Source organism: Anser cygnoides, chromosome 3 (genome assembly GCF_040182565.1).
Source record: "Anser cygnoides isolate HZ-2024a breed goose chromosome 3, Taihu_goose_T2T_genome, whole genome shotgun sequence".
Taxonomy (NCBI): domain Eukaryota; kingdom Metazoa; phylum Chordata; class Aves; order Anseriformes; family Anatidae; genus Anser; species Anser cygnoides.
Window position 1 is genome coordinate 47,110,516 of NC_089875.1, and position 14,866 is coordinate 47,125,381.

General features: G+C 43.7%; 1 protein-coding gene across 2 annotated transcripts in view; it reads left to right on the plus strand.

The window, feature by feature from the left end:
* The first annotated feature begins 1,759 nt into the window (after nucleotides 1-1,759).
* Nucleotides 1,760-14,866, plus strand: part of RPS6KA2 (ribosomal protein S6 kinase A2) — a 298,921-nt gene continuing 285,814 nt past the window's right edge. The window contains exons 1-2 of one of the 2 annotated variants that reach the window (XM_066994128.1): nucleotides 1,760-1,914; nucleotides 14,258-14,302. Coding sequence is in view for 1 of the 2 variants with exons in the window: in XM_048067792.2 (XP_047923749.2) it covers nucleotides 11,063-11,125; nucleotides 14,258-14,302 (108 nt within the window). In the remaining variant the exon portion in view is untranslated. Of the gene's footprint in view, nucleotides 1,915-10,826; nucleotides 11,126-14,257; nucleotides 14,303-14,866 lie in introns of those variants that run through there. The other variant, XM_048067792.2, reaches the window with a different exon arrangement.

Below are 14,866 nucleotides of genomic sequence, written 5' to 3' on the forward strand. Positions count from 1 at the left end.
TAGAAATCATAGAATCATTAAGGTTGGAAAAGACTTCCAAGATTGTCCAGTCCAACTGTCCCCCTACCACCACTGTCAGCCACTAAACCATGTCCCTAAGCACCAGGCCCAACCTTTCCTTGAATGCCCCCAGGGACGGTGATGCCACCACCTCCCTGGGCAACCCATTCCAATGCCTGACTGCTCTTTCTGAGAAGAAATTTCTCTTGGTTTCCCACCTGAATGGCTAGACCTGTAGGGTTAATTCCCAACTGTAGCCTCAAAAATCAGCTGAAGGCAACCATTTTGTTAATTAGACGTTAATTTAATTAGGGAGTTAAACCCTGAAGACACAAGTGAGTGTAATGAAACTCATGTGGGGATATGCTACACCTGTGAGAGAATGAACATGGGTGTGGGTTCGTTACATTAAGTTGGCGAATGAGGGAGGGATTATGCCTTGTGTTGTTTTACCGTTTATGGAAGATAGTTGGAAACACTGTGAGTGACTTTTACCAACTGTCCAAGGTCTGAATGAAATTGCAATCAAGCTAAACTCAAACCTTTTGTTCTTATTCTTTCTGCAGTTACCTTGGTTTTATATGAGCTTGCTAAGCCTTGAAAAGCAAATTGCAGGTCTAGTGGGTAAGAGCATCTCAGTGCCTGCAATATACTCCATGTGTCTGTTTGAGTGGTTCTAATGAGGACAAGAGAGCTTTGTTTTGAAATCCAGAAGCATAACTGCTCTTGCATAATTCTGTTCTTTGCGAAAAAAATCATCACTCATTTGCACAGTCAAAGCTAAGACCTTTGGTTTGGCTTTGATTGCTGTCACCCTCCATTCCTTGGTTGAGTACTGCTATAGATGTGCTACTGTCTTAAATCCTCACCAGTCTAATGTTTGTCTCATTTTGTTAAGCCTTTGGCCAGATGATGGTCAGGTCCACTTGATCTCCTGTGCATAATCCATTGACATTTTTTTGAAGACTGCCTTAAAAATTACTTATGATAATAAGTTATTCTATTCTTGCAGAACAACCTTGTCTCTTTTCCAATACAAGTAAGTTTTTATTGATTGGTATTCATACAGTAACTTGGCAGGCTTTTGCTTTTCATGCCTTAGTTCACAAATTACACTTTTTTTTTTTTGAGAAATACAAAAACAAGCTAGTGATATAATGCTTCTCGAAGAACAGCATAGAAATCACAATTTAGAAGGGGAAAATAAACATAAATCAAATATAAAATTCTACTGTAGACTTAATTTTATTTAGAATCAAGAAAACAGACAAAATTGGAACAAGCTTGTGAATTCTACCAGAGCTTCTCAACATCTTCAGACAGCAAGATAACAAATTACAAAGGAAAACATAAGAAATCAATAACTCAGATCGTTTTGCTAGATATGATTTTTTTCTATTACATCCTCTTTCTTCCAATAACTACTGTTAGCAACAGGACTAACATCACTATAAGTCACTGTTACTAAAATTTTATGCTCTAGGACCCATGGCTGACCAACAGCAAGCAGCTCCACAAGAAGTAAAGTGCTGCTGATATAGCAAAGAAGCAACCACTCCAGCCATCTCACAAAACTTTTATCCTGGAAAACTCCAGCCCAGAAACACCTGGAAAGCACTCTTGGTACTAAAGACTTAATCCTTTGTCTTTCCCACTGGAACCTAGAATCAGGTGGAGGCCTGATGGTGGGTGGTCTTCACCCAGGTGGCCCTCACTACGCTAACAAGGAGCTGTATATTAGTGCAGGCTGAGTACTCCTCTGACTGGGTCTTCTTTTGTAGTCTATGATGTTGCTGTGTGTGGAGGTAGTGCTTCATATGGGGGGCAGTAACCTTTTCTGGGAGGTGCGTACGGAAGTGTGCTAGCACTACGGGCTTTTGGAGACTTTGTACTACTGAGCTGTGACATGTGAAGGTGAGAAGCTGGCTTTGAGCAGCCCTATTTCCTTATTGTTTCTGAGGTATGGGGAGAAGGGCACTGAGTGGGAGGAAGGTATGTTCTACCAACCTGGTTTATTAATCTTAAAAATCCAGCTGGATGTTAGAAAGCACCAGCCCTGCCCAAGTAGGCTTGCTGCTTCTGTCTGGGTTATCCTGCTGCTGTGGTTTGGGGAGGGAGTCTGGCTTGTGTGGCATGACTAGCTCCCCCATGGGCACCTCACCTTAACCTTGTGTACAGCTGTCCTGCTAGTTCCAGTTTAGACATATAACTCTTCTGGGTTACTTTGCTATGAGAAGCACATGTTTGGCCTGTAGTATCTATTGCAGAAATAGTCAGCTATATTGCAGCAGATATGTGTCTCTACTAGTGGGCAACACAGGCAACAAATGGCTTTTTCCCTTATGTGGCATGGTTTTAACCTGCCCATTGAGCTGTTTCTTTAGCCTTTTCTCTTTTTCTCTGAAAACTGAAATATGAATGATGTGGAGGAGATGCACAGCTGTGCTGCACAGTCTGGCTTTTCCACTTGCTCTCGCAGCGTGACAGGATCTAGCTCTGGGCTATAGCTTGCTGTACGTAACGTCTCCTCTGTGTGAACAGCAGCAGTAGTGATGAGGGGGGAAATCTTCCTGGAATTGTGCAGGTAGTAGATGCAGGCTGGACTACAGGCTAAAAAACCTTCACTTATCATCTGTAAAGTACTTCATTTCTGGAGCTCAGGTATTGAAGGCTGTACCTTAGTGATCTTACAGTTGTCTGGAAAAATAACTGCGGTATTCAGTAGGACAAGCAATCAAAATATACAGCATGACACACTTTAAAGGAAAAAAAAAGGGCAAAAACAAACTATTACTGTGTTTTGCATGTTTAAACTTCAAAACACTGAAGAAATTAACTCAAAAATAGCTGTTCTGAGTAATTTTTTCCCCTACCAGAATCAGATCCTTAGCACCTGCAGTGTTTAGGAGAATTGGTAGAAGCTATATTCAGTACTGCAAGGGAGGGGATAATTCTATTAGCTACATTTTCATTTTCAGGCTAAGGTTCTATTCAAAAAGACAGAAGCATGAATTGGTTGAAGGCACTGAAATCATATATATATATTGTTAGAAATCCTTGATTTCCTATTTATTTCCTTTTCATGCTTTTTTCATTCTTTGTTGTTTCTGTTTGAGAGGTACTAGTCCCCTTCAGAGCTAAGGACACGTGATGCAGCAAAGCTTCTGTAATACTGGTTGGTTGGTGCTGTTTACTTTGAACAGACTATTAGTTCCCTGCCTGTAGATTAGATCCCTCGAAGGGGAATCTGTACAGCCTCAGCCAGCCACAATGACTCCCGTCAGTGCTGCGTTTACTCTTCTTCTGTGTGGGTGAGCTCACGATTTACTGCCTGAGAGCTGAGCAGTGTGAGCAGGTCTTGAAGTAACTTGAGGGAGTGGTGTCCTGAGCCCTGCCCTGACACGAGGCCTCCACACAAATATTCAGAATGGTTGTTTTTTTTGCTACTTTGCTGCTCCTGCAAATATCTCTGCAGCTGCATGAGAAGCTCATGCTTCTGTTAAATGCAGAGGGAGTTTGTTTTATCTGCCTGGACAAGCACACTGAAGGAGAAGTGGGCAACTGGTGAACATAGCATGCTCTATTTAAACGTTGCTTAGCATCATGTATAATGCCCTTTGCCTGATGCTTTGCTGCTTTCCCTGATGTTGAAATTGAATTTGTTTTGGAAGTGCTTTAATTTATGATTATTATTTTATCTTGATGCTGTTTAAGTGGAGTGCATCTCTTTTGCAGTCTTTTAGAAGACTCTAAATGCAAGTGTGCCCCGAGCTGGGACTCTTGTCCTCATTCAACTAAAATATCTGTGTCAGAGTTACTGGGGAAATTACTTTGTGGATTTCTATGGCTTGTGTGTAATCTTCTGTGTCACATAAACATTACCTTTGTTGGCTTTTATTTTTGAGAAGTACTGCTTGCAAGTCTCTAGATATTTCTCTACATATATGCCCGGGCAATTTTTTTTTTTCTCTGCTATCTCATTGCTATCACAATGTCTCCTGGGCTACTTACCCAATTTTCTTTCTGTAATGCAATGTTTTAGATGTCAACTCCAGGTGGTTTTTTGGGAGGGGGTTGGTGCTGAATATTTTTTGGGGTGGGGAATTCTGAAAGTTTACATGGAAAATCCCAGTTCCTGAGCATTCTGTCATGAGAAAAATGCCAGGGCTGTCCTACAGTCCCCTTCCAAAAGGGGCCATGTGCTGCCAGCTGGATGGAGCCCTTTCAATCAGCCGAGGTGTCACTGCTGTGATAGTGACTGTATGTGCCCCTCAAGTCTCTGCCCAACTGCACTTTGAACTGCTCCTTGAGGATTTATGCAACCTATTTGGGTGAAAATGGTCTGTTCTGTGCTTGTGACCTGAACACATCAAGTCACAAAACCTACTGTAGGCTCTTAAAGAAGGAAAATTTTCTCTACTGCCAATACAGCCTCCTGTTTAACTGGTGTTTTTTCAGTGTAATGAGAAGTACTGCTTCAATGGGGAACATCCCAGAAGCCTGCATGGGGGCTTGCTGTGTAAGAGATCACTTGACTGAAAGCTTCCGAAAGTCAGCATCTCTGCTGCAGGAGTCCCTTAATCTCATATTAGGCACAGGAGGTGGCAGATAAGACTGTCCTGTGCTTGGCAGCTCAGCTCTACCAGTGGCTTGTTTTTCTCTCAGCAAGGAGGCTAACAAGAGCTGGGTGTTGGGTAAACTGGCAGCAAATCAGCTCTGGCTTTCCTGCCCTGTGGGCCCACCAGTGCAAGTGTGATGCAGATATCCTAACTGACCTTGGAGAAAACAGTCACCACCTGGCTTAGTGTAAGTGGCACTCAAGTAGAGTGGGCAGCTGAGGCTGACCTTGGCTTGGCAGATCCTTTGTGGTGCTGCTTTGTGCTGTTCTGGTTTCTGTGTTGGCTCTCAAGCCCGGAAGCACCCAGACTGAGGCCAGTCCTTGCGCTGTACCTAACCTAAGGCAGTGGTGCTGCACAGGATCTTGGTCAGTAACACCAATGTGTCACACCCTTTAAACTGAAGGAGCCCAATTACCACTGTTACTCTCTAAGCATTGCTTTTGCTGTTCAGTCTAGGCCTCCTGATCAAGTACAGGTGGTCAAGCCAGAGCACTGCAAAGGTCGGTGATTAAGTAGACCTTGTAGGTGTTTAGCATTTCATATTTCAGGAGACACGATGGACAAGGCTTTTATTTCACAAATGATTAGCTGTGAGCTTTGCAGGGAACAGATGCATACCGCTTTGATGTTGAAAGCCTTATTTTACCTGCCATCAGTTCACTTTGGGTTTCTCAGCAATGATCAGGTGTGTAATTCAGAATTAAATAGGTAACTACTTTATCAGCATGAGGGACACCCCTTATGTTGGAGTAAGCAATGTTTTCCCCTGTGCCTTGCTCACTTAGCAGTGTGTAATTATGTGCTCCTCTGCGTGCTCCACACAAGTGATGGTGAACATTCAAGTGCTGAACCTGAAGCAGTTAATGTTGAAGCACTGAATCAAGACAGCTTCTGCTGAGGAACTGTAGTCATCTTGCTTTAGTAATGAGCTCAAAGCATTTCTACATCTGCTCTCGGGGAAAAAAAAAAAGTAGTGTGGGGGATCTTGTTTGTTTGCCTGCTTTCAATCAGGAAGAGTCATTTTGATGACTCTGGTATAAAAACAAAAAGGCATAGGCAACTGACACTCTCATCCACCATAGTGATGCATGGTTCCTGTGTAGTTTTTAGACTGTCCTACTTTTACCAGCTTACTTCTGGCATTTGACATCTATCCATCCACCCACCGATGGACTTCATCCCACTAATACAGGCCTAACTGGATATGAACAGAGGTGACTTGCATAGACTATAGGAAACTGGTCACACACAACAAGTTTCATCCATTTGCCTTCCGTAATGTACAGACAGATAATACAGGATTATGGTCTTCCTTTCTACACCCCTGCCAGAGGGTTGTATTTTATGGTAAGCTAGAGAGGCTGTTGATGGACCCACAAATGATGGGTGCACACTGGGCTGTGCTGGTCTAATGTGATGTGCTCAGACATCTCCACTTGCTGTTGTGGTTCTGCTCGTGCATGGTCTTTGTATGCATTGCTTTAGGCAACTGTGCAGTGACTGCAGTGTGACTGAACCTTTACTGATGGGTCTCCATCAGATGATGTTCTGATGAACTTGTGTGTTCTGTTCCTCCAGTTCATGTCAGTTTTTTGCTGTTGACTGCTGTATTTCTAAGTGTTCAAGTGCATCTTAGTCTTCCTGTGCTGCTCTCAAATCTGTGCCTGTATTTTGGAGAGGGCAATACATGTGCATAACACATAGGTAAAAATATTCTGCAGAGTAAGTTGGCTTCTTACTTGAAATCTCTGTGTATGTGCCACAAGGCAGAATTTTTCCTGACTTGGGGGATTCATCCTTTTTGGCTGCCATATGTGGCAGGAGTCATTGGAAAGGACCAAATAAAATCTTTTCATTCCTCAGGAATCTTAAGTGATCTGCAGGAGATATTGCTAATTCCTCTGCTCCTGTGTGGCTTCCTCCTAAATGCTAGGTATCCTTTGGGGAAACTTCACACATTTCAGTGTGCAGTCTGTTTGCTTGAGCGATTACAGTAATTATCAATGTTTGGGCATCTCAAAGTTGAGCGTTCAAGACTATCTGGGAGCCTTAAGGCAGCCAAAATGACATGAGACAGGAGGTGCACCTAAATGTGGCTGGATGTTCTCTAGTGAAGTAGCTGAAGTGGACAAGGGAAGGGGCTGTTTTTTTTTTTTTGCCCCTAGCAATCTGACATGGGTTTTCGTTGCTGTTGTTATTGCTGTGTTATTCCCCCCCCACCCCCCCAAAAAAAAAATGGTCCAGTGATATTGATACCTGGGAGAACTGACCTCTTCTCAGTGCTAGCACTCACAGTAACCCTTCCTCTAAGCAAATGTTCCCTGTGGCTGTTGTACACCTGGGAGGTGCTGAATGTGGAGCTGAAGCTTTGCTGGCATGGCACTGAACAGACTGGGTGAGTGTCAACTTTGCTGCAGAAAGCTGTGTGCAGCAAAGGAGGCTTGGCTTGGCCGGAGGGCTGACAGAAAACATTTTGAAAAGTTGGGCAGATGCTGCTGGTGTCAGTGTGGCTTGCATAACGATAGGTGATATTCATGCTGTGGCAAGCAGGAATGGATATTTAAATGTGGAGCAGGACGTGGGAACGCCTTTGAAGCAGGGAGGATTTCCGTTGGTTTCACTAGTCCGTTCCAGCCTTGCTCTGTGTTCAGATGATGCTTTCAGCCAGGCTGTCTAGTTCACGTTTTGAGTGAAAATGAGTTGTGCATGTGTGTGGTTTCAAGAGCCTAGAAAGATGTTAAGCTACCAACAGAAAGTAATACTTGTCTGCATCTCTTCCCTTCCGTGTTTCAAATGGGAAATAGTACTCTTCATCTTCAGAAAGCAGTGGAGGTATAAATTATTAGTGTCAAGTGTTTTGATACAATTTATAGATAACACTGCAGAAATTTTCTTACGCACTTGTGCATCTCCTGCCTGTGTAGGAGTTACCATAACACCGCAGGATATTGATGTATCTAATCCCCCCACTCTGCATCTGGCAGCAGCCATTAGCTAGTACTCAGGAGACAGGTAAAAATAGATTAAAAACCACCATGTAAGTAGTCCAGTGCTCTCTTACACAGGAGATAAAAATGCTTTTATACTCTTGAAACAAGCTAAGTAATCTTTGTGCAATTCTTGACCTAGTTAGCATATCTGCAGTTATTACTTCTGCTACTGAACTGTGACTGTGGTTAACTAACCTCTCTGGGGTGTGTGTGTGTGTGTGGAGGTTAAAATAAAATAATAAAAAATAACTATTTCTAGCCATGACTCCTTGCTCTGACCAGAATTATTGTGTGTCCTTGGAGACAAATTGCTTTGGACTTTCATCTCCTCCCTTTCATATCTTTTGCCTCTGCAATATTCCACCTATGCCATCCCCTCCTTCTACTTGTTTATCCCAACCCATATGTGATATTTTTGGAAGAGGAGTGTTCCTGATTTTGTAAAATTCAGTCCCTTTTTTGACCCAGTATCTTTGTAAGTAGACCCCAGGGATCTGGGTAGGGAAGCATGATTTTTTTTTTGGCTACTCTGTTCATCCAAAAGAACATCGGTCCTGGCTGTCCATTAGATGTTACTGTAAATGTTACTGATCGCTTTGCAGTGACGCAGTTATTTCTAGTGCTACATGATTAACCTCTATTTCAGATTCTTAAGTAGATCAAATATATCCATTTCTATTATGAACTTAATTTGCCAAATATTTAGGAATTTGAGGCTGTGAACATGCAAAGATGCTTTTCCTTACGAATAAAGATCCTAGCACGATACTTATATCATTAAGAAGAAAAATGGTATCCTTGTTAGTGAAGGAGGCTCTGTTCTTGCAAAACTTCTAGTAAAAAATATGCCATAGACTTCAGTGGGGTTACTGTGGTTTGTAAAGGCAGCAAAAGAGAAAGAAATGAGTGAAAATTGCATTATCTGAATTTCTTAACTGAAGACAGATTTCTTTTATTTTCACGTGTGTTAAGGGGTGGAATATGAAATATATATTTTGGTTAGTTTATTAAACTTGAATACTTGATTTAGGTCCAATTCAACTTCCAGTGCTGAAAGAGTGCAGTGAGACTACTCCAGGATACATGCATCACACTTGAAACAAAAACATATATGCTAAAGGAATAGCAAGACTTCATTTGGTCTTCCCTTTGTTTTTACCTCATGCATGTTCAGACTGTCCAAACAAACATGAAAATATTTTTTTAAAAAAAAAGCTTACTCCAAGGTTTAGTAATAGATATTTAAGGAAACATTGGTGTCTTGAGATATGCAATTTAATCTGTTAGAAAAGACTTTTTAAAATATTAGATGTGCTTGCACCTGTTGTGTAACTTGAATGCAGGTGTCAGCGATCCCCAGCTTGTTTCCTTGATTGGCTTCCCCTAGGACTATCTGGGCATGTCCAATTTCAGCTGTTCCATGTTGGCTGTGGACATTTTACTGTCGCTCTCAGCCTGTGGCACCTGAGCTTTGTGTCCCAAAGACTAAAATCTAATCTTGTTAGAGCTAAACATAAAGCTTTTAAAAACAAAGCTGTGGTCCAGAGGAGGGCTGTGAGGATGATCAGAGGGCTGGAGCACCTCTCCTATGAAGACAGGCTGAGGGAACTGGGGTTATTTGGCCTGGAGAAGAGTGGCCTTCCAGAGCCTGTAGGAATCCCACAAGAAAGCTGGAGAGGGACTGTTTATCAGGTCCTGTAGTGATAGGACAAGGAGTTAAGAGTTAAGCTGAAAGAAGGTAAACTTAGGTTAGATATAAGGAAGAAATTCTTGACTGTGAGGGTCGTGAGGCACAGAAAAAATTGCCTAGAGATGTGGATGCCCAGTCTCTGGAAGGAATCCATGTTCAAGGCCAGGCTGGATGGGGCTTTGAGCAACCAGGTCTGGTGGGAGGTGTCCCTGCCCATGACAGGGGTTTGGAACTGGGTGGTCTCTAAGGTCCCTTCCAATCCAAACCGTTCTGTGATTCTATAAAAATCAAGATGATGTGATATCATGTACAACCTCTGTATGTCTTTGGGAATGTGTCCATTTGATCAATGAAGGCCTCTGGGTTTGTGCTCTGAATGCATTTTTCACTTGATTTTTGGCTCTGATCTCATAGGTTGGGCACCAGGAGGCAGTTCAGGGGCACCTGTGCATCAGATTCCAAGTAGTAAATGCGTCCCCCATCTGACCCATGCTGCTGGAAGAGAAGCATGGGCAGAGCACGAGAGACAGGGGCTGTGCAGCAGCCAGGTACTGCAGCTTCTGATTTCAGGTATGGGTCTACGATGTGACTGACTGCACCTACACTTTTTTTTTTTAGAAGTGGTAATGTAGGTATCTAATTGCTCAATCTGTAAAGCAGATGAAGCTGCATAATTGGTGTTACAAATTGTTAGTTCAAAGTTGGTAGATGCCGGGAAAAGTGTTCGTATTTCACTGGAGAATTAAAAGACTGAGTTCTTGCAGTTCTGGAGCATCTGAATACACAGCTCTCTTCATGGCCCTGTTTGATGTGCCTCTTCTGTTATTGCGGTCAGTGAGGTGTTGATTCTCCTGTAACCCTGTGTAGTATTTTGGGTTCAGCAGCTTACTGTTGAACAGCATCACAGGGAGCTGAAATGGCATCCAGGGAAGAACACTGCTTGACCCTTCCTCTGTGCAAATCGTAGTGAAGAGCACTGCTGCTATGGAAATAAACCGTGGCTTTTTGAGTGTGGAGCAGAAGAGAAACGCACTTTGCACAGTATTTGCTCTGAAACGGTTCTTTGAACAGTGCCTTATTTAGCAGCAGCGTGCCTTTCATAAGATGACAATTAAGTTGCCAGAAGAAGGTAACCTGCCCGTGTCACCCTGGATTTGGCCGAGCACCTGCAGGGACCGTGGTGCCTGCCGCTGGCGCGATGTGTCATGGCAGTTGTAGTAAGCTTGCAATAGGCTGCGGGAGCTGGAGGAGGAGAGGAAGAGGCTTACTACAGGCAGCGTAGTAAGGGAAAACAAGCATTATCTCCTGGCTTACGTGTTTTAACACCGGAACGTGGGGCCGGGTAAACTTCACGTGCCCCTCTGCCAGCAGCGCTCCCTGGCACTGAGCCGAGGGGTGGGCAGACCCCCCCCCGGGGCTGACCCTAAATTACCCCCCGCCCCTCGGAGGGGCCGCCCGGTGCTGGGGGGCCCGGCCCAGCCCGGCCCGGGGGCGGGCGCTCTGTGTCTCCATAGCAGCGCCGCAGCATCCTCGGCATCCTCAGCATCCCCGGCACCGGCGGGGAGCGGAGCGGAGCGCAGCGGGGCTCCCCCGGGCTCCCCGGGGCTGGGTGGGCTCCGAGCCTCCTTCCGAGCGTCCGGAGGGTCCCGGCGCCGCCTCGCACTGTCCCCATCCTCTCCTCCCGCTGCGCTCTCCTCCGGCTTTTTCTATTTTATTTTATTTTATTTTTCCCCCCTCCCGGCTAGCGGCAGGCATCGCCCAGCATGCCGATCGCCCACTTGCTGGAGCTATGGAAAGGCATCGAGGTGGAGCCCATGGAGACAGAGGTGAGCGGGGGGGCTGCGGGGACCCCCACCCTCCTTTCCGAGTATCTTGCAGCCCCTCCGCTCCCGGCTCGGAAACCTCTTTGGTGCCCCAAAGCCGGAGGGGACCAGGGGGGCATCAGGGCAGCCCCGAGGTGCGGTGATGGGCACGGTGTGAGGGCAGCTGCCCGCCTGTGCTGGGGTGGGAAACAGTGGGGGGCTCGCTTCGTGGTGAAAGGGCAGCCTGTGTGGCCTCTGACTTGAGGCCGGGGTGAGTCTGGGGTCCTTGCGTCTGTTTTGGGTTCCGAGCATCCTCGCGTCTGGGTTGGCATCGGCACAACCTCGGGGGAAGTCAGACCCTCAGCCATCCACTCGAAGCACCAGGCTGTGCTTCCAGGGTCGTGCTGGAAGCATATAATGGTGTGATAGCTGCCTGGCTGCTGTGGTACACATGCTCACGATTTGTCTTGTAGTGGCTTCTCTACCTGTGCTTTAGGACTCTTACTTGTATCTAGGAAGGAAGGTATCATGGTTTTGTGCAGTAACAGGCACAGCTGGTTCCTCAGCTTTTCTGTTGCTCTTTTGTAGTGCAATAAAAGTGATGTGTTCTTAGTCAACTGCTTCTAGCACAGGGTACATGGCTGTATCAGGTGATGTAAATGGACCAGTAAAACTTGGGAGAGGTGTGTGTGTGTGTGTGTGTTTTGTCTTGTACCACTGAGTTTCATTTACTCTTGCAGACTTCCCAAGCTCTTTGGCCAGAGTTCTGAAATGGATTTTGGTAGGGGTGTTGGGAGGGAGAGGTGAATTAAACTTCCAGGCTACAGGGAAGGTACAGCACTTGTCTCAAAAGCTGAGTTGCTGAAATCTGCAGAAGGTTTTTGTATGAAGTGCTAGCTTAAATACCTGAGCAGTACAGTTGCAGTGATACTATAGTGTGTAATACCGGTGCAGCTTGTTGTGGAGTCCTTAGGTTCAGAGCTAGTTTGGGGGCTCAGAGAGATTTGCACTCTGTAGTTCACTCCTTGAATGAGCACGGCCTCTTACTCCAGTTTGTGCTGTGCAAGAAGTCTGAGTGCTAACAGACAAGATTTGGGTAACGCATATTTTTCCTGATTCAAAGTAGTCAGCTGGCACCTTGTTGAGCTATGTTCTCGATCAGGAGATGTATATAACTGTATTCGCTGTGAACAGTTTTCTGCTGGACATCAGAAATTGTGCTCTTCTTTCTCAAAACCAAGTCTGCCTCTCCGTTAACCACAGTATTCAGAGTCCATGTGCTCATTTGCTTTCTTCCTTCCTCCTAAAACTAATCTTTATGTGTGTTCCTCCAGCATTTTTCTTTATGCCCTAGACAGAAAACACTGCAACCATTGCCTAGATTGCTTTATTTGCATCAGCCCCTGGGAAGAACACCCCTGGATCATAGGCTGAGCTCTCAGCTCTGCACTAATGCCCAGTGACTGTTGCTTGAGACAACAGCTTTCCATTTTCACCTCCCTTGGTCAGGGAACATCTAGGTCCTTCTCCCAGTTAAAGGGAGGAGACTATGTGGGTCTCCTTACCAAGAGTAACTGACCCTTTAGAAAGCTAGTTAATCAGATGTTTTTTGTTTAGTGTTTCCTGCTTTCAGGAACACTGTAGTTATGAGCTATGTTGAGATAATCAGTCCTGATGAGATTTCAGCTATAAAAAGTTTACAGACATTAGGGAATTACAGGCATAAACTTTTTGTGGCTTAGATAAGAACAACAGATAAAGCACCACTTAGTCTCTTGAATTTATTGGTATCTTTTAAGCACATTAAATAGATGCTAGAGTTTATAACTCTCTTAAGTTATGCTGTGGATAGAATTCCTAAAGGATCCTTTGCTCAAATCTAGTTAAGGTGCGTAGAAATTAATTTAATCTCTCATGGGCTATTGTCCATGAAGACCAGTCATCTTTTCCATCGGTGATGGCATTGACTCTTCACTGAGTTGGCTGCAGCTTAAACATTTGTGATTGAACCCCTTCTAGGGAGCTGTCATGGGCTCTGAGTCTGTGTGGGATAAAATGTTTTCATGACTGTCTGCAAGTTGTTCTTTTTCACGGAAGCTTTTCACAGTTGGTAGGCAAGGAGGGAGACAGTTCCTCTCTCTTATACATATGGACCTGCTTCTCATTCCTCTCTTGATGCCAGAAAACCTTTTAAAACAGATGCATTTAAGAGTGCCTGTGCATGACTCAGGTGAATGACTTGCAGATATTAAAGACAACATTTATAGTAAATCAATTGTTTCATAAGGAGAAATGCGTTGACGGCGTATTCTGTATTATGTTTTGCAAGGGAAGATTGGAACAAAGTCCTGTTTCTTTTACCTGTTGACTCAGGAGGTCATTAATTGTCTGAGAAGTAAGCAAGAACACTGTGATATTTGCTGGCTCTGGAATTTCTTTGTGCTTACTCAAAGCTATTGATCCCTCTCAAGCTGTATGGATTGCGTAGCGAGTTACAGCCTTGGATGTTTTCCCAAGGAAGAGGTGCATTCTCAAGCTCTAAGTAATCTTTCTACCTGTTTCCTAAAGGGTTCATCACTTAGACTTGAGCTGAGCATGAAAAGTTAAGTGTTAATATTCACATGGAATTTGAGTGTTTGGAAAATCTCTTCCAAGCATATATATTCTCTCTTCTCATTAGCAAGAAATACTGTTCTTGTTCTCCAGTGTAGCTTATTAATGAATAATCTAGTTTAATTCTTCATTCATTCTTGTGTATTTCTATGACAAACTCAGCTTTGATAATTCATCAGCAATTTTAGTGCCAGTGTTCTTCTATGTGCTCTAAGTAAATATATGTATCTTTTAAAGTTGCTAACACCTGAATAAGTCATGTGCAGACTCAGCAAATAGTACGCAGTTTTATCATAGCTTACATATCTCTCTGAGAGAAAGCAGATCCTCTTGGATTCAAAGGTTGTCAGTGTTAAGCGTGAATAATTGAACATGCCTGGTGTGGTGGTACAAATTTGGAGTGATTTAACAGACTAAATGTAAACTGACTACATTTTGCACTAAATCTTGGCTTAGGGCTGTACCTATGCAATAACGCAACATTATATATGCAATAATGTATATTTAAAAGATGTTTTTCCTTTCTTTTTTTCTCTTCACTAGCCTGTGGTGGAAGATACTGCCCTGGATGAAGAACCTGTAAAAGACGTAAGTCTTTGTCTCCCAAATATTAGTAAATGATTATATCATCTTCTTGCCTTCATGGAAATAAAAGGTCTCTGTCTCTTATCTGCATGCTTCAAACCCTGAAGATGCAAGAACCAACATGTTTTTGGTCATAGTCATCTAACTGGAGGCTAGAGAACTTTATTTTACAGATATTGTTTTTCTACAGGCTTTCCTATAAAGGGCACACAACTTCCCTAGATCTATATCTATCTTGCAGAGAAAATTGTGTAATGGCTTCAGGAAGAGTAACCATCGTCATAACACTGCTTCTGTATTGCGAATTGTACCTGCTTAATTAGCTCTAAATGCTATTAAACTTTGAATTCATTCCTGCTCATCTATTAGGCTGGCACTTCCTCCAGTGCAAGATTAAGTTAACCTTTTCATGAGTTATTTGCATTATTGTAGCATTGTACTGTTGAGTTATTTCTCTACAAAGAATTGCAGAAAAACAGTTCTTGCCTCAAAGATATTAAGTGCTGAATAGAATGTGATAAGAAGATACAAAGCAGGTGAGAACAAATCAGTGTTCAATATTATGAT